General features: G+C 48.3%; 5 protein-coding genes across 5 annotated transcripts; 1 reads left to right on the top strand and 4 right to left on the bottom strand.

Annotated features, from left to right (window-relative positions):
- Positions 1–2264: 2264 nt before the first annotated feature.
- On the bottom strand, positions 2265–4526 carry K444DRAFT_719204 (multicopper oxidase; the record flags this gene model as incomplete). Its single annotated transcript, XM_024888449.1, has 8 exons — positions 2265–2496; positions 2549–2927; positions 2984–3648; positions 3693–3874; positions 3927–4029; positions 4080–4289; positions 4338–4396; positions 4457–4526. 8 exons carry the CDS (start codon positions 4524–4526, stop codon positions 2380–2382), a joined length of 1785 nt encoding a protein of 594 aa, XP_024738051.1. The 3' UTR covers positions 2265–2379.
- Positions 4527–5476: 950 nt separating this feature from the next.
- K444DRAFT_527091 (class I glutamine amidotransferase-like protein) lies at positions 5477–6281 on the bottom strand (the record flags this gene model as incomplete). Its single annotated transcript, XM_024874606.1, has 3 exons — positions 5477–5908; positions 5962–6157; positions 6214–6281. The coding sequence occupies 3 exons, from the start codon at positions 6279–6281 to the stop codon at positions 5477–5479; spliced, it is 696 nt and encodes a 231-aa protein (XP_024738050.1).
- A 7512-nt stretch (positions 6282–13793) lies between these two features.
- On the top strand, positions 13794–14637 carry K444DRAFT_611415 (uncharacterized protein). Its single transcript, XM_024879938.1, has one exon. The coding sequence runs from the start codon at positions 13871–13873 to the stop codon at positions 14507–14509; it is 639 nt and encodes a 212-aa protein (XP_024738049.1). The 5' UTR covers positions 13794–13870; the 3' UTR covers positions 14510–14637.
- Positions 14638–16453: 1816 nt separating this feature from the next.
- On the bottom strand, positions 16454–16983 carry K444DRAFT_364334 (uncharacterized protein). The gene has a single exon (XM_024872215.1). The coding sequence runs from the start codon at positions 16905–16907 to the stop codon at positions 16635–16637; it is 273 nt and encodes a 90-aa protein (XP_024738048.1). The 5' UTR covers positions 16908–16983; the 3' UTR covers positions 16454–16634.
- Positions 16984–21044: 4061 nt separating this feature from the next.
- Positions 21045–23264, bottom strand: K444DRAFT_628230 (L-arabinitol 4-dehydrogenase; the record flags this gene model as incomplete). Its single annotated transcript, XM_024882893.1, has 6 exons — positions 21045–21294; positions 21351–21435; positions 21514–21836; positions 21942–21979; positions 22118–23024; positions 23071–23264. The coding sequence occupies 6 exons, from the start codon at positions 23262–23264 to the stop codon at positions 21045–21047; spliced, it is 1797 nt and encodes a 598-aa protein (XP_024738047.1).
- Between the last annotated feature and the right edge of the window lie 169 nt (positions 23265–23433).

Raw genomic sequence — 23433 nt, 5'->3', positions numbered from 1 at the left:
TTTCAGAAGCGTTTTTTTCTCGAAATCAACAACGTCATCTCTAGTGCTGTAGTAATTATATGTGGAGTTCGTTAGACAGGTGGGAGTCTCGACGTGAAAGCTGAATACTGTTTGAGATCACTATATTGCACCCACGCCCTTCTATTTGAATTGCCCGGCCAGGGCTTTTATAACTTCACTCTGAGCATCTGCATGACACTTACCACCTCTCTCATGAGTCCCTTGCCAATGTCCGTCTCTCCAAGAACGTCAATGAGGAAACCAATGTCGTCTCTCAAGCAAGCTCCTTTCGCATACTCAATCACCTCCTCCCTTGATGGAGATGAACCTTTACCGTAATGGAAGAACTGAAAGTGTGAACCATTGCTAAACCTTGTAGTCTTATGCGCGGGGATGTTATCCACACCGAGGACGTTAGCATTGCTGCTCAGCAGCTCGCGAAATATCGCTGCTCCTATTAGTGGCGCGGCTAAGGCGAGGATGGCAACTGCACTCCCCGTTAGCTATGTTCTAATTATATTGCTGAAAATTTCAAAATCTTTGCTGGCGAGGTTGAGGGGGTGGCCGCCGATGTAGTTTATCTTGACTAAATGGTTGGAAGGATTTGTTGGCAATCTACAATGAGGAGAGTACGGAACAGCTTCGTCTGATATACCAGAATAAAATTTGATACGAAAGGTGAGATAGACTTGTCTGTGGAATTATGGCACTCTTTATGCAAAGTGCCCTTCGTACGGAGCGGTAGATAAAGTTTGCGGGCTTACGGAGGCTAGTGAGTAAGGGACGAAGATCACTTCCCCGCCAGTTTAGGTCATTCTTTCCTCCGACCGTCAAGACGCTAAAAGCTGCAAGTCGAGACCCTATACGTTACATTATTGTTGACTTATTCATGCCAGCTTTCTTATAGATATAGAAGTGGCATTGCCGCTCATTAGTATTGAAGAGAACCTTAGACCCTTCCCACTGCTATCGAGTATCTATGAAAAGGCCTTCAAAGTTTGGTCCCACAAGACTACCCAAATAGGGATTCGAAAAAATCATGAACTTCTACCAGTAACGCAGCGGCTGTGCGAGTCCGAGATGCCAGGACTAGCAGCCTGATACAAGTCATCCCTGGCCGAATCCCGTGACGTCCACAGCGGCACTTCGTCGACCAAGAGACGTCTGAAATGACAACAGAAATCAGCTTGACAGCAACCGACAGGATGGCAACAGATCAGATGATCAAAAAGTAGGCGGGCCTTGAGCCTTCTAGTACTAGGATGAAGTTACACGAGCTAATCCGCTTCCATACCCGCAGAGGATAGAGATCGATTCGAACTTTTCGTGTTTTTCGCGAGCATGCCTGGCTTTGAGTGCTCCTTTGATGAGCTTTGATGAAGAATTGCGAGAAGGTTATGGTTTATGTAAATACTTCACCTGAACAGAGAACAACCAGAAGCTTCGGTTGCGTGGAGGATTCTTGGTTGACTGGGGCGTAATACTTGCTTTGGCAGCCTTGTTCCAACGAGTCGGGATCTGATCTTGCATGGTCTGATAGGATATCATTCCTCTTTCTGTTCATTTTGGCTACAGCTTTGGTGTCTCCGATAACGGCCTGTGGACAATAAGCCTTCTCCGTTGCTCCGACTTGGTTGATGCGGTACCTTCTGGCCTGCCGCCTGCGACGTGACCTTTCTTTTGCTCACTCTCGAGGCCAGAAAATTGGAATCGGAGCCCAGAGAGATAGCCGAGAGACTATGATCAAGTGGTGTCACATCAGTACTATTATTTGGTGCGTAGGAATCGAGAAACGATTGAAAGTATTTGTTGATCACATCAGAGCTAGATGCACCTTCTTCAAGGAGGCGGACACGAACATGATTATCACTGTTGCGGAGGACTTGGGAAAGTATTTGGTGAAGAACTTGGAGGTGTTGATTTTTGGGCTGTGAGAGAATTTGTAGAGTGCATGAATAAAGCTAACAGGCAGTGGATCACCGAGAGAAAGAAGGAAAGGGGGGAATGAAGGATTTGGCTTGAGTGTTGGATATGTGAAGTTACGCGAAATTTGTTGAAAGTTGCCAAGCTTACGGGCCTAAGGTAAGGCAACTAGAGGGCTAGGAGACTAGTGAGAGACTAGTGGATTTTGTACTTATTAAGGGGCTTCCCAGCCATCGATAAGCAGTGAATCAAGGCTTCCAGCCACCGCATTCCAACAAAAATCTAAGGGGATGTTGATGCCGGGAGTAAATATTGCTTGGTATAATTTGTATTATACATTGCACGAATCCTCCAGCACGGAACAGGAAGTGACAGGGAATGTGAATTTATCCTAGCTTCCCAACTCCGCCTCAGCTGTCTTCATGTATCAGCTTCAGCCTCGATAGCGCAGCATGTTTATTCTCCGGAGTCGATCTGGTCCACGACATTATGTCCACTGTAGTCTGCCCAATCGCGGCAAGTTTGAGCCATGGTCGAGGGAATCTGTCGATGAGTGATATCTTGAGGGCGTTCCTACGACTGATTAGCTCGTTACGACACTTGATATACTCTTGGAATAACGAACAATTATGTTGATGTACAACCCATCGCTAACATGCCAAGCAACATGGCAATGGAAAGGCCAGACTCCGGGATTATCAGCAACAAACTCTAGGACAATATAACTCGCCCCGCCAGCGGGATCATATGGATTTCCCACATCAAGGAGCTGAGTATCCCGTCTCTGTGGATTCTCATGCCGCGTTACAGTTCCATCCCATTTACCTGTGCCTTGGGCCACCACCCAAAAGTTATGGCCGTGAAGATGCATCGGGTGAGAGAGAGGGTCGATGGTGCGAACGACTAGGCGGATGGACTTGTTTTCTTTGAAGTCGTACACGTTCCATTGGGGATCATCTGGATAAGAGGTATTCCCTTGTTTGGCAAGAAGAAGCAGAGGATGGCTAAGAAGATTTGTCAACTTTGGGGACTCATTACTTCAAAGGAAACTTTGACTGACTCGTAATTTGCCCGGAAAGACTGATTATTCATCATCCATACCATAGCACCCGTCGCATTTGTTCCGAATGATATGTCGATGTCCTGGGTAAAAGCTGGTTCTTTGGGAGGACTCTGGCGGAACAGGGGCTCGGTGAGAGTGATTGCATCATTGGTGCAATTCTTGATTTCATATGATGTTCTCGTAGACTGGGGCGTCAAGGAAGTATCTGCATCCTCATAGTAGATCGCAGCAAGCGCGGTAGGCTGGTTGGTATGGCTGCAGTTCGTGCTGATCTCAGACCGCATCCAAAAGGAATCGCTGGGATTGCCGATTGCTTTGACCAGGATATCCGAGCGCTGTCCAACTCCAAGAGTAACAACGTTGGTGTCATACGGACGGATTGGGACAAAGTCGTTGGCAATAATTGTCAGGGTGTGATTGTCAATGGTGAACTTTTGGAGACCTTCGGCTCCTGCGTTGATCAGTCTCAGGCGGTAAGTCTTTCCTGATGTGAACTTGAACTTCGAAAGACCGGCATTAGGAAAGCAAGTTGCACCATTGAGAGCGAGAGAACAATCAAAGTTCATCTTTCCGTTGATGAGATTGTTATCTGACGGCGTGACCGTCGATTGACCAGTGATATTTTGGACAATTTCGTAGTATGTGGTGTGGAAGTGGTCGCTCTTTGAGAATTAGTACGGCATTGTCCTCCGAAGCTTCAACTCACAAGAATAACGGGACCTAGGTCATAGTCGTACTTAGCATGTGCTGGTCCGTATATAACCATTGGACCCAATAACCCATCAGCATATTGAGCACTGTAATGCGAATGATACCAGCTTGTTCCGTAGACATCAGCCTTGAAGGAATAGGTGAAAGTTCTATTCGGTGCTATAGGGCACTGGGAGACTGTTGAAATTATTAATTGATACGTGCATGTGAGTCCTGAAGTTCAACTGACCGGAAGGTACGCCATCGAACCAAGGTGTCTCTTTTTGAAGCAAACCGTGCCAGTGGAGAGAAGTGCCTTCTTCCCGGTACAATAGGTTATTGTGTACTGTCACCTTTGGAAGAGGTTAAGAAATGTTTATAATCTAAAGCAGATTTACCATACTTGGATAGTGTCTCCCCAATTTGCTTCAATCATCGGCCCAGGGTATTGTCCGTTGATAAGCATCATGCTTCTGTTGACCCCATCAGGTGAAAGGTAGCCGCGAGATATTTCCCAATCATAAGATCTAATGACCCCCGTGTTGGGGGTGTCTCCCCATGGGCTGGATCCTCCAGCAGTTGCTCGACCCCAAGGGTAATCATGAGGTAATGGCTAGATCTGATGAGTCCGTTTTCATTCTAAAAAGGAAAATATAAGTACATTGTTTGTCAGAAATTGTGGGAGCGTAGGAGCATCTAAAGTGCCTAGCAGAGATGGCCCTGTTCGGAGAAGATGTACGTTAGTCGACCTTAAAGTTGTCGTCTATTAGATTTGCTTACCATTTGTCAAAATCTGCGAAAGATTGGCAATAAGGACAGTTGAACTAATAATAGAAGAAATAAAAGCCATTGCGCTGAGCAGTTTTTAGAAACCTGGGGGGGGCAAGAATTCAGATGGAAACATCTAGCAAAACTAATGAAAGATATGGAAATTCTCTTGAGTATTATATTAAATCAGTTGCAATATATTTCTTTGATATGGTCCGCCCCCCCGGTTTTGAGTCGGAAATTACCTCACAGTTGCTCCGAACAGTCAGCAACTTCCTTAAAGCGACAGCCAAGAAGTAGAAAGGTGTCGTATTCGTGAAAATTTCCGGTTTGGGCAGAAATTAGTGAGAGAAGGAAAAGGGGGCAGCATACAAGTCACATGTTGTCAGCACTTGTTCGCGAAATCTTCCCGATGGGGATAGGCGAGGAGGCGAACGTTATGTTGCTCACGGCCGTATCTCCACCACATAGCCAGCCGCATGTTCAGCTCTATATGCCGTCTTCTCGGACATGCTCAGTACGGATTATTCAATCCCCGATTTGTTGGAAGTGCTTTCGGTACACTATGTCTGAGCCCGGGCTGGCTGATTCAGCGTAATTTTATCTTGAAATGCCTATCAGGCGCTGGAAAATCGAGGGGCAAGAAGAGTGAGTCTAAAACCACAGTTTCGGCGATAATTCCTGCGGCGACGGGCCGTCCCAAATTGCTTCGTATGGTGTATGATAAGTAAGATCGTAAGATCAAAGAAGACACCACATCCCGAACCTTCCACACGATTGGCCTTTGTCACATCACATCTAGCAACCTGTGGCGGAGTTAAAAAGTCTCAGCACACTGGAATAGTTCAGCTCCTTGAGCAAATGTAGCGCATGCCATATGAGCCTGGGTTTCGAGAACTCAACATTTCCGTGGTATGGCAGCGAATCTCACAGAATTCCGAACCGGACCATTTTCAATTTCAATCTTGCAATTCTTTCGAAGCGGTACGAGGTCTACCTTGCTCATAGCACAAGTGGAATAGCATCCAGCATCTACAAATTACCTTCCACATCTGCGTAATTGATGTCTCTGACCGGATAGGCACCAAGCGCCAAAGCAAACTCCGCCAGCGTGTCTTTACCACCCCAATACTCTGTGACAATCGCGCGTGTGAGATCCAATCCGTTCAACAAAGCACCACTTGTCCATAATTTTCCGTCCCTAGCCCAGCGCTTCTCGACCCATTTGACTCCAGGAGCAGCCTGGCGGAGACCTTCCAAGAATGGTCGTGGTCCAGTGGCAGTTCTCCCTTCAAGCAAACCTGCTTGCATGGCTGACAAGAATCCTCCGCAAATGGTGATGAAGGCCTCACATTCATTGAAGCTTTTTCTAATGAAATCAAGCTCTGCCTCGTTGAGGGTGTACTTGGAGTCATGTGCGCCCATGAGGACTATGTCCAAAGATGGGCAGGTAGCGAAGCTGTCCTGTTGTCATTAGATTAGTTTTCCATTCTAAAATCTGCAAATAGAATAGGAACCCTTGCCGTTACGTTGATAAGTCCGCCAGCCGTTAGGTGTGCTGGTTCCCCCGTTTCATTGACCCAATGAAATTCAATGTCGAGAGCTTGAGCTCGGAGGTTATCAGGCAACACGGTTTCTGGGAAATTGTGCACAAATTTCGTAGAAATGGCGTTGAAAACATCAATTGGCGCTACATCCAGAATTTCAGTCTCCCTTCCATTTGAATTAGTGGCAAATTTGTTTAAGTGATAGACAGAGCCGAGACTTACGCATTAACAAGTATGACACCAGCCCGAATGGCACGGTGGGGCTTGGAGAGGTTGATTTGATCAGACATGTTGGTTTGAGAGAGGGTAGTAGGGTCGATGAATCTTGCAATACTTATTGTGGACAAACATGCTGCAACTTATACTCTCCCTTCGACAGCATTGGATAATTAGGGGGGCGGGAGAATACTGCGGCCGGCTCTCATCCCACGCGAGCCTCCGGGACGAATACACGTGAAGGAACGCATATACGCTACTTACCATCCGATCTACATCCATCTCAATTAATAACTCCTTCACTAGATCTAAGCCTACAAGAAGTCCAGCCTCATGGATTGAAGCACTCGCTTATCGGCTCGGATATTCGGTGGATATCCGGATACAACGAGCGGAGTGAGCATATCAGCGAAGCATGAGCCGGCCTGAACGAAGTCCGGAATACGGGAGATGAGTTTAAACATTGGGATCCCGGTGGCTGGAAGCGAATACGATAGTAGCGCAGTGATTTGCAAAACAAGGACTTCCCACCATCACACACAGGGGTTGGCACCGGAGGTTGAACAACTGCTAGCAATACACTCTGACATGGTCGATAGTGGATACAAAAGTGCAACCAGATGTGGAGCAGAATTGGGCCATATTGAAGCACACCATAGCATTGATGACGTTAACCTCTCTGCACGCCTACTCTCATATCCGCTAGCCACCTTTACAATACTCTCCAGGGCCATGTGGTAAGTCACCACAGGCAAACTAAGATAGCAACTCTGTCTCCTTTCGGGATTAAGGCCATTTTTCCATGAGTAGGGGGCTGTTCGTTTTGGCTCTGAAGCCATAACCAAGTGTCTGCAACTGTCTCCTTCACCGGCCTGGTATGAAGTCCCCAGCAAAAGCTTTCTCGACATCGTAGCCAAAAATCAAACCATGCTCTGGAACCGGAGGAAGCTAGTAAGGTAGCTCAGTCTACGGCTCGATGCTAGCGTCAAGAATACCTTTCGGTTCCTACCATACCAGTTCAGGATTCCCGCCCCCAAGGATGTTTGCGGTTTCTAGCAGCTCAAAGTAGTTGTGCATGAGGCTTGCCTACAATGTTGTATACCCCTCCTAAGTGCTCTTCAGCTCCGTCAACGATGACCGCAGCGAGGTCCCGTGCATCAATGTATTGTAGTCCATTGTCCTTTGGGCCAGGAGCGAGAGTCTTTCCCCCGCCGTCCCAACCACCAAGGGAGACGGCCAACGATTCCTTCGTATGGGTCAATAATAAGTCCCGGACGAGTAAGCAGAATTGGGACTTTGGAACTTTCTGCTTCCAGCTCCCTTCCACCTTTGTCTGCCCTTATTGGTTGTTAGCCGCGGTAGGGTCGACGACAGGCGGCTCTTCAGTTAGCGTGGGTTGCACTTGACTTCCATAATAGACATGGATAGAAGAGATGTACATGTAGTGGGATATCCAGTGCCGGAACGGCAGTTCGAACTGCAACCTGGTCGGCACTCCACGTATCAAGGGCGCTGTCGAACGTCAAGCCGTCTAACCTTTTATAACCGTCAGAAGCGAGACGGTCGCTAACAATAGCCTTGGCCCCTTCCAGTGTTGTCTGGTGGTACGATTGAAAGTGGTTACCTCGTTACTTCGTGGCCTCGGGCGATGGCTTCCATAGCTGCAGCCCAACCCACGAAGTTCGTGCCGCCGAGAATAAAAATGCGCATCGTGCTTTGTCGACATTATTTGCTTATTAACTATCCAAAAATGAAATGACTTCGAGTGAATTTAAGCATTCCCAAACGCAGCCGCGTGCATGGCCGAAAATGGGGGGTATATTGTACCGGAATGAAGTGTTGAAGGGAACTCTAAGAGGAGTGGCGGGATTTCCGAACCGAGACGAGGCTTCCTATATTAAGAGCATAGAGAAGGAAAAATTTTGCTTGTCAAACCACCACATTTTCTCTATTTCGTAGCTTCAATCTTAATTTCCACAAGCGTAGCCAACAGTCTTCTCCAAACCTCCGTGCTCTCGGGGTCCGCAGTTCCCATCGTAAGTGTTGCCCGATTTCCAAGAAGGATCACCCCAGCCTTAGCCCGCGTCAACGCAACATTCATCCTTCGGAGATCCTTCAGAAAACCAATCTCGTAGTGGACATTACATCGAACAGTTACAAAGACAACGATGTCTGCTTCACGGCCCTGAAAGCCATCAATGCTCGAGACTTCTACGTTAGCAAAGTGTGAGAGTTTCGATTCCAACAGCTCCACTTGACGGCTATAAGGTGTCAATACAGCAATGAGTTGCTGTTCCAGTGTTGCTGTTGCTCGCGGCTGTGATTCAGTGGCAGTAAGTGCGTTGTCTGTTGTGAGCAGTCTGCAAACTTCATGGCAGAGATTAGCCTGCCCTTCGTTGGTTTTGGATTTGCGTCCGAAGTCCTCCGTTGTCGAGCATTCCACAAACACCATCCTTGCCTGGTTCTCACCGCAGGTAGTCTTTTTCGCCTTTCCTAAGTTCATGATAGATGGCCAAGGGAACTTGGATACAGGAAGCTGCCGGCGAGTGATAGGAATGCCAGTACGGAGCTTGCTTTCATAAAACTCATCTGAACTGAACCTGCAAATAGACTCGTGCATGCGGTACTGGGTATCTAACATGACTTTTTGGAGAGTGGGTTCGGGTGAGGAGACCTTTTCGGGATGAATCACGCGTGACTGTTGCTGCCTGTACAGCCTTTCAAAGAGAGAAATATCATATTGCTGAAGGACAGCATGTTGTTGGACGGTGGCACCAAGCTGGACATGGTCACCGACTAGGATTGCTTTCTTACAGCCCTTGACGAGAGGAACAAGAGATGCAGGTTCGGTTTGCTGGGAGGCTTCGTCGATGATAACGGTGTCGAAGGGTTCTGAGCGGAGAAGTCCAAGACCAGCTCCAACGCAGGTTGTAAAGATGAGACGGCACTTCTTGATCTGGTCCCGGGCTTTGTTCATAGCAGAATGAGTAGCATAAATCTCCATGCCAGCCATTGCGTCGCAGGTATACCTCTTTAAATCTTCCGCGACTTTTCGAACCTGAATGCATATTAGAACGGTATATGCGGTGGGATAAGATTAGAACTCACATCGGTCGAGACACGAAGGGCGATCGGTTCCGCAGTGCCGAGCATGCCTCCTGATATTACGTTTGCCAAGTACTTCCTCATGACGTTATCCACAGCGTTGTGAGTTGGCGCCGTTACAAGGATTCGCCCATTTGCAGGAGATGCTTGAAGTTGTTTGATGATCTCCACAATCGTGTACGTCTTGCCAGTACCAGGTGGACCCCACAAACAAGTCAATGGATATGAAAGAGATGCTGCAACGGCTGCATTCTGGCTGGAATTGAGGCTTCCAATGCTAACATGCCTTGTTGGCCAGGAAATAGATCCACTCGAAATGCCGTCTTGCATTCCAAAGATCTGGTCCGAGATGCGGCAGGAATCTTGCTGCGTGGCAAGGGTGTGAACCGCGTCGAACATGGTCTTTGAAGTCACGAAGGAGCCACAGTTTTGAAGTTCCCAGGAACACTTCTCAACATAGGGTGGTATGGGATGAAAGCAGCGGAATTTTACCAAGCCTGGCTGAGATGACTCGACCAATCCATCTATTGAGCATATCCGTGCTGTAACAGAGTTGGTTGGAGGGGTTGCTGTTGTCAAACGCACATGATCCGCAGTCGCCAGCGTTCCCATTGGTGCATCAATCCTAAGTCGGCTCTCAACTACTGCGAAACCCTCCGAGTTACCATGACTAAACTTCAACTCTAGCAGATCTTTTTTTGGGACTTGGGGTTGCGCTGCCTCATCAATGTGATCCAGAGCTATTCCTAGAATACTCCTGACGAAATGTTGTACCAGTTTTGGGTCTCCAGGAAGAACCCGACCACTCTCCGGCTCGAGGCATTCCAGAAGGAGGTCAAGAGCTATGTCTACAGAGCGAACCACCAGAGATATGAGCTCAACCAAACGAGCAAAGTCAGTCATGGACATGTTTTGGATCTGAGACATCACTCTTTTGAAGGGTTCCACCACGAATTCTTGCATCTCGTTCGCGGAGAGGATGTGAGCTTGCAGAATGCTTGATCCTCCTCTCTCCAGCAGATCACATACGTCTCGAGGCAGCGTGGCCCAGTGACCGACCCTGGCAAAGGCCACTGACAAAAAGGGCGCATCTCTGAGGAAGTCTAGCATCCGCTGCACAACGATCGGGCTGCCGGTAGAATCGGACACGCTTTCACCGCTCTGCGGCAGGAGGTGTTTGAAGCATTGCAAAAGTATGCCCCTTTCGCCCCTTTCCAAAAGCCAGCTAAAGACATGGCGATATTGCTCTTCAGACTTCATGGCTTCAAATGTAGAAAAATTCTTCTCTTTCGCGATCTGGACAAGATATTCAGGCTCTTCGGACCAATTCACTTCGCTCAGCTTCGGGACGCTGTATTCTCTTGCATTTCTCTCAAACAGGGGTATTACCTCATTTGTGTCAATGTATTGAAGCCAGAGATCTAAGTTCTGCATCGATCTGACGTCTCTGTTGCTGATGATGTAGATTTCCTAAAAGTTGTGTCAGCAAGCGAGCGACCACCTCATCAGCTTCCATAATTGCTTACAGCACCCAGAATCCCGTTCCTATTGACTCGCCCGATATGTTTCTGCAGGACTTTGCTGAATTTATCCAGAGCAATGCTAGCCCTGCAGTCAAAATTCAGCCCGCTGTCGATTGTGGCCTGTCGCCCTCTTCTCCAGCCACCTGTAGTCTCCTGACTTCGATAGCCACTGTCATCCGAGCCGCCTTTGACGATATATACCCACGAATTTTGCCGCGCTTTTTCAAATAATTGAAAGACATTGCCGTCGCAGTACAGACGATAATCCATCTTAGTCGGGACGGCGAACCGGTGCGTCGTCTCATCCCCTCGAGAGTGTGGAAAAGCAAAGAGACGGACCCGGTCATCAACCTGAGACTCTTGGCCTCGATTAATCTTTTGTGGCACATAGATTGCCAAGGTCAGGCGTTCATCCACACGAACAACGATAAGCTTGCGGTGGAACAGTTCAAGTGTCCTCGCAACTGTGTCGAGGAAAACGGCCAACCGATCTCGAGTGGAATCGTAAATGCATTTCCATCTCAGGCCAGGATAACCGAGCTTAAATGGGCGCAATTCGGCATCTTGGATGAGGTTGGACTGACAGAGAGCATTGAGGATAAGGCTGGGAGCTTCAGCTGATGGTAGCAGTTGGGTCAACGTCCAGATCTTCTCTTCAGCAGTTAGCAGATTAACGTTGAAAAGATGCACAAAATCCATGAGGGCAAAATTGTTCATCTGACACCATCGATATGTCAACTTGATCAGCTCAAACTCAGACATAGCCATGTCGTCACGACTTAGTAGGAGCTCCATTGCATCGAAGTTGTATCCATCGTAGCTGAGAATGCTGTCTTGACGAGCCTGAATGAAAGCTTTTGCGGCCTCATGTAGTGTATCGAGAATAAATGGAGGAACATCTGAAGGAGGCTGATCAGGACTTTCTAGTTGGACCGGAACCTTGATACGATTGCCATCCACGCACATGGAAAACAGGCGGTTGAGCTGCTGGCACTCCTTACTCATGGGGCCTTTCAACCTTGCCCAGTCTAGGAAGAGGTTCTTAACTCGGCCCAGCGAGGCATTTGTATATCTGGCAAAGAACACCAGTCGATCGTCGTCGGTTATTGGATTAAACATGACCGGTTCTTTGGCGCCAGGATATTCTGCCGGTTGTGAGAGCTTGTCTGGTATCAAATCGATATCCCAACAAACGAAAACTATCAATACGAATGTTAATGACTTCAAAGTCCAAGAAGATGATGTCATAACAGAAACTTACAGGTATCACCATCTAAATCGCCGCCCGACATCAAGTCGGCGGCAGGCCTCTTCCCTTGGGTTGGGAAAACAATGCAGTCAACAAGATGCGCCAGCTCATCTCTCGCCACAACCTTGAACTTTTGCAGATCTCCCGGGTGTAGGCATGGGTTTCTCGTGACCAATACCTCACTGCCATGTAGGGCTCGGGGCTGTCCATCACCATCCATCGTAATTTTGAGGGCGCACTCGCCCTCCTTCAGGACTCCCCAAGCATCACAAATCCCGAAGAGCAATCTCGACTTAGGAATCAAGATCCGGCATCTTTGCTCATCCCTCTTATTGAGCATCTTGTCATACTCTGCATTGACGAGTTTGGTTATGGTGGGCTGGACTGACTCGATCGAATCCATCAATACCTTCTCTGCAAGAGGAAGATTGTTCATATAGGTCAGGAAACGGAAACCATTACGGGAATCGTGAGCAGCACTGGCAAGGAATTGCAAATGCTCTGCTTGTTTATGGAGAAGAACGCTTTCTTTGATTCCAAGAGCATGTAGAAGGAGGACTACCTCATCGTTCAAGTGACCAAATCCGTACGGCTAGACCAAGGGTGGCAAGTCAAATCATAAACCGCAATTTTGACAGTAAAGAAGGGGCGTGGGGGAGGAGTCAGAATAATTCTGTAAAATTACCTTCGAGTAGTCAACGATGGAGAAGGAGCAATCACTCCCTCCGCTAAACTTCTTCATTGACTTCCTAAACTTTACCAGAGTTTCGCCTTTCATTGTCGGATCAAGCATAACTACTCCTTTGTACCCTCGATATCTAATTTGGAACACAGAAGGTGTGTAACGAATATTTCTGAATGCGATCTTCACCTTTCGAGCAAGCTCGCAGGCAAGATGGGGGGAGATTAAGCCGCAGCCGTCGGTGAAGATGTAGTCGTTTGTCTCAATATCGGGGATGTCTTGACAGCGATTAGGGTCTATAACGGCGGCCATCTGAGCGACAGAAAATAGAAGCCCAATTCGTTTGGCCTTCTTTGCCACTGTCTTCATCTTGGCGAAATCACCAAGGCTCTCGACCTTTCGTGAAATTTCGGACTTCGGTGTAGCATATAGGAAGCATGTTCTGGATTTCAACTGGCTATTGCTATGGCCATAAAAGTTGTAGTGGACATCGTTCAGCGTGATTCCAGATCGAAGGAGCTTGACAATGTAGTCCGCAGACTCTCGAGCAGCTGCTGGCTGCGTGTCGGAATTGTTCCTGCCATCGGTTGCTGTCTGATTCGGGACTCGCAGACGAAAGTCTGCAAATGAGACGATAACGAAGCGATCAAGAGGATCTGCAGAGATAGCTCGATTTAGGGAGGTTGCCTGCAGTCTGAGCTCGATTTGCTGCTTGATAGCGTTCGATACTACAGCGACGGATTTAATCAACTGTTGGGGATTGATAGTAGATGGGCGAGGGAGGTTTGGAACAAGGTAGGACCAATCGCGGTCCTCAAGCTGGATGGGATTCTGCAGCACATGTCGGAATGCTCTAATATTGGTTTGCGACATGGCGATGTGTGATGATAAAGAGAGGATAGAGGACGGGGGACGGCGGTGATATCTGTGAAGATCCTGTCATGCACGTGACTCAAGGTTACACTGCATCGTCAGCGAGTGGGCCATCCTTTCCTGCTTTTTCTAGTATCGGGTAAACCTCTATTCCGTCGAGCTTGCCTTCCATTCCTGAAAATACCAGCATGCTACGTAGATGCAGTTAATGCGTTACTGAAAGCAAAAAAGATGACTCCGCACAGCAAGCCTCGGAATATCTACATCGTTGGGGCGCAGTGCACGGGCAAGACTACCCTGATCAAAGCTCTCCAAGACCACTTCAAAAACACCGAGGATTTCGGCGGATATCCATTTTCTCGTCCCAAAACCATTACGGAAGTCGCAAGGACTGTTCTGAAACAACACAACTTCACTGCTGACGATATCACGTCCTCGCCTGCTCGCTCTTTGGCCTTACAGCAACTCATTTTACAAGCTCAAGTTGCTACTGAGCGTGATATATCAGCACAAAATGATTGGTTTATCTCTGATCGTTCAGGAGCAGATCCTATTGTTTATGCTCGAAAGTACGTTAATGAAGACGCGGCAAGTGACCTGATTCGGTCAGCTGGGTGGTTGGAGCTACGGGATAGGATGAGAAACTCGGTGGTTGTTGTATGTGAGGCGGGGGCTGACTGGCTGACGGATGATGGTGTGAGATTGATGCCAAAAGATAGGGCAGAGTGGATTAGATTTCATCAGTTATTTTGCAGCTGTCTTGACGATTGGGGTCTGAATTATGAAGTATTGCCGTATGAGGTCAGTAACCTTCATGAGAGGGTCACCTTTGTGCTAGAAAGGTGGGAACAAGCTTATAAAAAGGGTTAATTGGAAGGGGGTGATGTGATTCTGGGGCATTGTTAAGGAGAAGAAGAAATGGCTATACTTTATAAATCTGGGTGGTTTAAAAAGTATGCACACAAACTCACGAAAACGACTCGTACACACTTGCTGTTAAACAATCCAACCATTCTCTTCTCGCAACGGTAAGCCCGCTCGCGATATTAAGAATGCAAAGCCCATTATGAAAAGGTAGCGCCACCAAGAATTATTGAAAACATACGTCTGCTGCCGGCTGGACGAGGGTGGCATGTGATCTTCAACCCAAGAACCAGGGACCTGAAGTCTTCTCTCGGTTCTTGATGGCTTTCCTACCCAAGACCGTATTCTTGAGCGGCTGTGTCGTCGAGCAGCCTGTCTTGCCCACCGCGCCTGCAGTATCTTCATCTTGGAAAGGTAATTTCTGCCGCATTCTTTTGTACCCAAGGTAAGTCCACCTCCAAGGTCTTTATGCACTTCCAAGTAGATAAATGGCCAGTTCAGTTGGAAGTCCCTACTAGACCAGTGGAATAGATCCCCAAACGAGGAAAACTCGGACAATGCTAGGTGGGCCGGACTTTCGGGGCCGTAAAACCACTCCCATCGAATTCGGTGCTGTCTCGGACTTTCCATCTCTTCAAATATTAATCGTCGTGGAATTTCCTCATCCGGCGTGCGCTGAAGCCATGTTGGGTAGACCCGGTGTACAAATCCAGAAGGGTGTAGATATCTCTCTCTCATGACATAGATTTCGACATCAACACCGACGGAAGACAGGAGAGACAACCACGCTTGTGCTACGAGACCGGAGTCAACTTGATACGTGATGCTCATAAGCAGAGTATCAAGTGGTGTGCCCATCTCGGGGACCGAGGGAGATAGAGCTACACCAGCATGGAGCAATTTCCGTAGCGATGAACCCCAACTTTCGGGAGGGGAGCTGATTTTGTCAATAAACGGATTTGCAAAGGTATGTGCAATCGCGTGGATAGCTAGATTCCCGCATTGAAGGATATCATTCTCGAACTCTTCTTGGTTCAAGAGCCACAAATGGCCACTGCTGGTTCCGTAATACCCAGTTAAGAAATTGATTCCGTGGCGGTCCACATCCATTAGATCACTCTGTCCCCGCATCACTAAACTCCTAATCGTGTCGACGAAAGCCTCGGAGTCTGTCAGTCGAGTGCGAAAGTTCATCCACAGTAGTGGGGTTCTGGTTCGTAAATGTTAACTAAATGCATGAACCCTTTTGAGAGAGCTTACCGGCCAAAGACGAACTCAGTCTTGCTCGCATCAAGGCCACATTCCAGGAGGAATCTCACAAGAGTCGCGTTGGTCCCTTGTGCTGCATACTGCTAAACATTTAGCCATCCGTAGTGCTTGATGAGGAAAGCTACCAACATGAAGAAGGGTTCTCCCATTTGGGTCTCTGACAAAAGGGGAAACAGTCCCTTGAGCGAACTGGGACTGGACACTCGAAATATCTCCCCAAAAGCATAGCTCAAAGATTGGGGTATCAAAATCGGCGATCGGATCAATTTGAAGACTTTGTGATATTGAGTAGTATGATTGTTTGACGCAGAAGCTGATGTAGCAGCCAAAGATTAGAGAGGATACAGTGAGTACAGCCTTTTTGATGCTTAATGCATTTTTGCCTACTGTTCTCTGTGCGTCGTGCCTAGTTTCTTTTTGGGTGTAGAGTGCGTCGAATAGACAGCTGCCAAATTGAATCGAACATGATTTTACACTGCGAGAGGTCTTCATGCGTCTTGGGAAACCTCGGGAGGATATTTCGTTGGGGCTGGCAAGGCATGGATGAGACGATATTTTGTGTGGACTCTCAGTCCAATAGAGAAGTGATGGTGGTGGTGCAGCATTCGCCGCCATCTCGAGGCTAGTGAGGCTATTTCCGTAAGCATAAATATATCAGTACATGTACCGCAAGGTGGACATACTTAAGAACCATCAAGTTCATTGTCATCGCTATCGAGAGAAACTGGGTTGCCTGGTCGAGTTGCGATCCATATTTCTCTATCTCCTTCTTTTTGACTACAATCATGAATGACTCCCAATGTCTAGATATTTTTCCTGAACCCCTTGTCTTCTGTTCGGCCGCGTTGACATATACCTAAAGCTAGAATAACTCATCCTTGCAGGCATCCAAGGATGCAAGGAGTGACCGTGGCGCAGGAGGGGCTCCGATCTGTGCTTCCTGGATTTTGCTAACCATTTGGACGTCTTGTAAAATGTCTGCCAGCTGCGACAAAGCTGTGGCGAGCCTTCGTATCTCGCCAGGTGCTCCAGCTACATCTGTGAAGAATGCTCGCAGGTTCTGCGTGGCATTTATTAGCTGTACGGCCAAAGATAAGATAGCAATATAGCTCGAGGTTGCGCTTAGCCCGTCCATATTAGCATTAGCCACTTAGTAGCGGTGTGATTGAGGTCTTCGAATAGAACATAGGACGAAAGTGGATTGAAATCGGCTTCCGCAAGGTTAAGTTACGATGAGAGTCGACTTCCAGGTGAGGGATCATTTTCACACGTCATTTGTGCGAAGCGAATTATGAGACATACTGCAAGGCGCACTCCAAGTGGCATTTTACAACATGCAGCTGCAACCGTAAACCCACACGGTGAGCGAATCGGGACCGCCAGCCTCAGCCATTCACAAGCGAGCACCCGAGACCTGAACATTGAGCAGAACATTAGAGGGAGGTACTTTGATTACAAATAAGTGGGTATAGAATCGCATCCTTAACCAATTGGGTGCCGGTTGAAAATACTACGTGGTGTATCAAGGGAAGCTTTAGCGAGAATGAAAAAGGGGGGGGGCTGCTTTGAAAGTCACGTGCCTGGAGTTTCGAAGCACCCCAGTTCTACCTCTACGTTGTACCACCTACAAACCGAGCGGTCGATTCTCCAGTTTCTCAACATAAAATAGTGATAGCTTGAGGCTATTCAGAACACTCAGCCGCAATTTGGATACCTCAAGAGAGAACACGAGCCACTTTCTCTGATCACCAGTGATGTACACCTCGGAAATAATATATATCACATTCTACTCCTTGCTTTAGATTCTTCAGAATTGTCTGCTGGCCCTGACCAAAGTTGAAGGAGTCGGCTTATTTCCTTCCGATAAATAGTAGTAGAAGCATTTTCTTCAATGTGATAAAGATAAACATTCCGGTTACGCTCACGGAAGACTTGGAAAGTATTTGGTGATAAACTTGGAGCTATTTGAGTCTCGAGCTACGAGGGCTCTGTGGAGTTCATGGGTAAGGGCAATGGGGGCTTGGTCAAATGTCGGCTTCGGGAATGTAAGCTGATTAATTATTTTTTGCGGTATATTCATAGTTAGTTTTAGGGGACCATAATGGAAGAAAAAGAATTCGTAACGAGATGTGAAAAAAGAATGACAACGAGTAGTTTTTATTGTCATTTTGATAATAATTTCCATAGAATACTTGCAAGAGCAGTCAGACACCGAGCAGATATTGAGGAGCGAGTTGAGGATGCTGCACTTGCAAGCTACAAATCTTCCAGCATGTCCAGAAGTGAAAGTGAACACGACCGCACACATGTATAAGAGCCTCCTATTGTCTTTCCATCCTACCTTTGCCAACCAACTCGGAAGAGGAACTTTTATACCCATGCTGATGCTGAAGCAAAGTTTCTCACGTCTCTACATGCCACCTCAACCATCGGCCTGCATATTGGCCTAATGAGGACTGAAGTTGCCGCGGTAAACTATTACCCAATAAGAATTGATATGAACAGTTCTCAACTTCCATCTTCTAACTGACAACAGCTTCCCATTACGCTCTCTTTCGCTGGGCTATAAACGCCTTGCCGGACCATCCCACCTTCCAAGTTGCGATGGAGATGAAGCGCAAGGGAGAGCAGTATCCAAGCTTCCTTCAAAAGTTTGGAAGCTAGCACAAATTCTCCGACTTTGGGAGTTATCGAGCTTTGGGCTTGCGGCACAACATGAGAGTAGCAGCGGGACGCTGAAGAGGGGGATGGGGAATCGAAAGACGGAATGAGAAGGAAGAATGATAGCAGATTGTTGTTGTCATTCTGTGACAGATGACCTGTAAACGTCCAGAGTTGGTATTGAGGAAGGACCTGAAAACAAAAATTGTTGGAGCCTGGATTTCACTTGCAGGGAAAAAGCGTGGGGTTGGTTTGTGAAATTAGAGAAATGGACACTTGTCTTTCCAGATTCCCTGAAATGGGCAAACGGAGCGAATTTGCTGCGTACTCAACCAACTTGCGAGAAGAGCTTTTGTACCCACGTTCCATAATATTTACGCATGTAATTCATAAAGTTCCACCTCATCGACTTTTAAATGCCCAATCAACATCCTTTATCGCGTACAAACACGTCAAGGCAGACTATTATCCAGCAAACTCCTCACCCCCACCAAACCCTGCAACCCCCGCACTCCACCATCATCCTTCAACGTAAACCTCACGTCCTTCACCCCACCACTTGGCAACAGCAAAAACCCAATACTCTCAAAATTTCCCAACACACCAGCTTAGAGATCAAGCCAGACCCACGCTGCAAACGCTTTCTTCGCCTCGACCATAAACACCACTTTCTCTTCATCCCAAGTCATTCTAGCCCGGGATCAGAAATGGTGACGGTGTGTAACTAAGATGTTGCGAAGATGGGTGAATGTGTGAAGTTTGTGTTTCATTGGTGAGGGGGGGAAGACCGGTGGCTGTGATATTCACTTTGAGGAACGGAGGATGCGAGAGGGTAAGGTAGGTCGTTCATGGTGGTTTACAAAACTTTTGCGGTATTCAACGCCCCGGCGGTGAAAGTGACGGCGGGGAGAGGAGAGGAGAGGAGAGTCCCGTTGGAACCATACCATGCGAAGGTCGCCGTCCCCTCCACTTTGCTCCAAAGATCAGAGGTCACATCCGCCGTAAGATCGCCCGTCGTGTCGTTGAGATAGCTCGCGGTGATGATCGGTTGGTAAATATCTTTAGCAACGTAGTGCAGCACTTTCCCCTTCCGTCACACCCAATGCCTGCCCACGTGGGAGCTTTGCCATATGCCCTCGAGCTGCCAATACAGACTCGCCAACTGCCTTTCCGGAAACCCAGATCCTCGACGATAATAAGTGATTTGGGTGCGATAGAAGTCTGCTTGGAAGATCCGCGTTGTCCGACACCAGGATGAGAAGTTCGCTACAGGGTCGGAGTGGTGTGGGATGGGGTAGTACTGTTCTATAGCGAGCGTCATCTCCACCACTCCGGTGGTAGTGGTGAGGAAATTCGAGGTGTTGAGACCGCCGGGCTGGTAATAGTGGTTTCTTAGGACGATGGTGTTGCTGTTGAAATACAGATCAGCGGGGTCTGGAGCTTGTCGCCAGGTTTGAAGAAAGGGCATGTGCTTAACTCGGTACCTTTCCTGCCACTCCTTGAAACCTCTCATTTCCAGGGCTTGTAAGAGTCCATTTTGCTTCGCTGAGGTTGAGAACTTTGGCCGCTGTGGTGGAGGTGAGAAAAGCGGCGGTCGAGAGCGGAAGAGGAGGGGGTTTCATCGTGCATGGGGAGAGCGGGGCAAGTATGAGGTCAGGAGTGCCAGCGGCTCTCGAATGGAGGAGGATATCCTCACCACGGCACCTCTTGGAGGATTTATATCTGTAAAGACTAAATAGAGTTTCTAGACCCGTTGATCTTCCACATCAAATCGACACGGTCTCGGTGTCAAGCTCTCAGGCGCAGGGACGGCGTCATGCAATCTTTCACCGCATGGGGAAGTCTGAGAAGTAGTTTCCATCTCAACGTCGTCCAGTGATACGTTACGTTGAAACCCGAATCAAAGGATGGACGTCAAGTTGTGAGCGAGGAGCCGGATCCCCATTGGAATGGGGTGGATGGATGACGGCTGGGTCCGGCTGAGAGAAGATCTTTGCCGTTATTGGCTGAAATATGCACAATCTAAGCCTCAGATGGAGTTGAAAATGGGATGGTTTGAAGCTTTGAGGGGGAAGTGGGAGGATGTTCCTGGATGCTTGAATTAGTTAGAGGGAAGTTGAATGAGGGACTGATGAAGAGAGAGGTGAGAATTTTGAGGCGAAACTGTGGCTGGTGCAATTCACGTGAGGAATTCATGAAGCTCCTAATATCAGTTTGGTTTTGGTGCGAGGTTCCTTTAAGTTGGACTTGGGCTGGATGGCATGGAGCAGCCGAAGAATCCAGCTCCTGATCGTCCTTCCGTTGTGGCATTTGGTTGGGGGAGCTGCCCTCTCTCGATCCGGCTCAATCCTAAGCAGAGGCCAGGGCAAAGTACCAAGGCCAGATCTTTCTAAGCAGAACAAGTGTAATCCGTCATGATGCTGTTTATTGTTGTGATGTACAGACATACAAAGAAAATTTGTCACAGGATATGTGCAATAAAACGTCAAAATCCCTTGATCCCGGTTCTCTTCACGACCGATTCAAGATCATTCACGTCCTGCCCCTCATCCTTGTCCCCTTTACGACTTCCCACCAATCTATCGTCTTCCAGTTCTATTCCATTCACAGCTCAGTGGTGAGCACCAGTATCGCCTCGGTAACCAATAAGCTTAAATCTGCCAATCATCTCTCCAACGGTAAAGAAACCTAACATCTCAGCACCAACCACAGCTCCGGCGACAATTTGACTTGTATTGAGATTTCGGATCTGGTTGAGGACGCCGGACGGGGTGGCATTGGCTGAGGAAGGGAAGAGGGCGGCTGGGTTTCGTACGCTCTTGACGGCGCGTTGGAAATATGCCTGGAACGTTGAGACGGGTCTATTCTCATGTATCAGTCTCCAACCTTTTATCTGAGTTTCAGGAATCAAACTTACGGAGGAGTCATGCTCTGCCCCTTGAAGACAAGCCTGGAAAGCTCCAGTCCAACCCGCGCATAGTAGATAGTCGGCGGGATTTGTCCTGTAACCGCAGAATCAGCCATTGAGCTCCCAAACTTTCTCCGCGCATTCAAATTGCACTTTTAAACAGGATACTTACGCTCAATAAACGCAATCAACCGTCCAGTCCGTCCTCCAATCTTCCCGAGAGCATTCCCAACACCTTTGGCCGCACCACTGATAGCCGGACCAGCCGCGGAAGTGACCCTCGACAGGCCCTCCGAAGCTTTACTCTTGTACTCGGTTGCTTTTTCGGAAGCTTTCGAGGCGGTATCCCTTGCGGCCTCTGTGGCTTTCGAAGCTGTCGATTCGAATCTTGCAGTGGTTCGTCCGATTGGGAGCTGGGTGGTGCGCCGTAGGACGCGCGACGCGGCGAAGGACATGATTGAGGAGGAATATGCGCCCGAGAGACTCAAGGAAATGCTTCTCGAGGTTCGAGAGGGAGTGGTGGCCGTACAATGGATTGGGAGGGAATCGCGCCAGAAAATTGTAAGGTTTTCGGAAGAAAGAGGAAAAGATGGTTCTTACGTAAGCGAGGTTTGATTGGTTGGGATTTTGGGCTTTCTCTAGCACAGGATTCACTAGGAAGAAGCTTCGTAAAATCAGTGAAAACCACGGTCGGATTCACGGTTATTCTACATGCTATGTTCGCCTCTACAACGCTTCTCCTGTGGAATCTCTCAATCTTCACTCTTTATCTGCACCTTGATCGCCCCAGTCTCTGGATTGGCAGCTGTCTCGAATGCCTTCACTGCATCCTCGAGCTGGAACCGATGGGTCACCAGCTTCTTCATATCGATGATTCCGCTCTGCACAAGTCGGATAGCTCGTGGCCAGGTATTGCAGTATCTATACTGAAATTGTAGGTCGATTTCGCGAACACTTAGTCTCATGAATGGCATGGTCATCTCGTTCTTCCCGACTCCAATGACGAATACCTTCCCTCCGAACTTCACGGCCCAGATTGCAGCAGCTACACTGCTCTCGACCCCAGTACACTCGATTGCGATGGCAGGCTCGATGCCTCCGAATGCAGCTACGATCGACTTTGCGGACTCCTCTGCTGATACTCGCTCGACTTTGAAAGTGGTGACGGATGGGCATAGATTCTTGGCAAATTCCAACCTTCCTTCGTCGATATCGGTGATGACAAGTGGACAGGCTCCAGCAGCCTGGCAGCACAAGAGAGTGATGAGACCAATTGGGCCAGCGCCGCAAATGAGGACTGGATCTCCAAGCCTGACACCAGCTCGTTGCATAGCTGCCAAGGAAACGCTCAATGGCTCCAAACATGCTCCATCTTCGAAAGACATGTCGCCAATCTTATGGCACCAGATAGCAGGGTGGTTGACATATCTGCGAAGGAGACCGGGATAAGGCGGGGTGGAGAGGAACTCGACTTTCTCGCAACCGTTGTATCGTCCCGTGAGGCATGGCTCGCATTCGTTGCAGATGATGTTGGGTTCAATGGCGACTCGATCCCCCACTTTGAGAGTCTCGACAGAAGGGTGGACGGCCAGAATAACACCTGCAGATTCGTGACCGAGGATATGTGTGTCCCTCACAATCATAGGGCCAATGCAGCCTGCATGCCAGAAGTGAACATCGGAACTGATATGAAGTTAGCGAAGCTCTATGAAGACCTCTTGCTACTGACCCGCAGATCCCGGTACTCTTGATCCCAACTGTCACCTCTCCGGGCTTCAGACTGTCGCCCTTCTCAATGTTCTCAACAGACGGCGACGCCTCCGCCACCCACAGGTCGTGCTCCGGGTTCGTGAACACTCCAATATTGGCCTTTGAAGGTTTCTCCATAGCAGCTCTTGGGATTTCTGTTGCAGAAGGAGCCATGGTTGCTTCTGTTCTTATCTCTCTTTCCTGTCCGCAGGGTGAATTGACAACGCACGCTCAACGTGTGGCCGTTGTGTATCGTGTCAACTGACCTGTGTCAACCGTGGGATGCGAATACGGAGTGCAGTGTGCAGCTATTATGGATCATCTGCCGCTCCAATTCCAGGAG

This window comes from Hyaloscypha bicolor, assembly GCF_002865645.1.
Source record: "Hyaloscypha bicolor E unplaced genomic scaffold K444scaffold_56, whole genome shotgun sequence".
NCBI classification, from domain to species: Eukaryota; Fungi; Ascomycota; class Leotiomycetes; order Helotiales; family Hyaloscyphaceae; genus Hyaloscypha; species Hyaloscypha bicolor.
The sequence above is the reverse complement of the archived record's forward strand: the minus strand, read 5'-3'. Positions and strand labels throughout refer to the sequence as shown.